We start from the raw sequence: 833 nt of genomic DNA on the forward strand, positions 1-833 counted from the left end.
TGCCGCTGACGTCGCTCTCTGTTGCAGACGACCGCTTTCCTGCCAGCGGGAAGATCGAGCTCGTGTTCTCGGCCTCCCCCGAGAGGATCCAAGGTGGGTGCAGGGCGGGGGCTGGTGTGGGGTCGCTGGATGTCTCCCACCTTTGCCCGTGTTTGGGAATTTTCATGATATAGGTGTTTTTTTATTTGTTGTGGGGTTTTTTTTTAATTCTGACCCGAGGATATTTTTCCCATTGAGTTTTAGAGAGAGTGAAGGGAGGGGGAGACAGAGAGAGAGAAACATCGATGTGAGGGACACACATCGATCAGTTGCCTCTGATCGGACCGGGAACCAGCCTGCAACCCAGGTGCGTGCCCTTGATCGGAATCGAACCTGCGACCCTTCAGTCCCTGGCTGACGCTGTACCCACTGAGCCACACCGTGCAGGCTCCTGATACAGGTCTTCATCGTAGGCTAATAGCGGCGACGACGGGCCACGTCCTGTCCCCTGAGTTCTGTCCCTCCTCCTGGGGGTGGTGACGCCAAATGTTTACGCTTCTCCTTACCGAACAGCCGATGTTTCTAAGGAAGATGACACGTTCTGCAGTCGCAAACACTTGTGTTTAAAGTAGATTCTCCTTCTTCTGAAAATGCACTGGAAGAGCCACCAGCCCTTAATCCTCGGGCTGATGGCTCGTTTCCACCCTGAGATCCCTGCGTGTGGCCTCTCAACCCCGCGTGCACTCGCTGTGTGAGCTGGTCGCCCTCCTGGCTCAGCCCCCGACAGCGGGAGCTTCTGAGCCCGGCCGCACGCGTGGGCTGAGGGCCGTGCCCGCCTTTCCTTCCTGCAGAGC

General features: G+C 57.3%; 1 protein-coding gene across 1 annotated transcript in view; it reads left to right on the forward strand.

The window, feature by feature from the left end:
* The window catches only part of TNS3 (tensin 3), an 84,539-nt gene that overhangs the window by 42,853 nt on the left and 40,853 nt on the right, over positions 1-833 (forward strand). Inside the window, exon 9 of the mRNA XM_014530527.1 lies at positions 28-93. Within this exon, the coding sequence (XP_014386013.1) occupies positions 28-93 (66 nt within the window). The remainder of the gene's footprint in view (positions 1-27; positions 94-833) is intronic.

Source organism: Myotis brandtii, unplaced genomic scaffold (assembly GCF_000412655.1).
Source record: "Myotis brandtii unplaced genomic scaffold, ASM41265v1 scaffold743, whole genome shotgun sequence".
Lineage (NCBI taxonomy): Eukaryota > Metazoa > Chordata > Mammalia > Chiroptera > Vespertilionidae > Myotis > Myotis brandtii.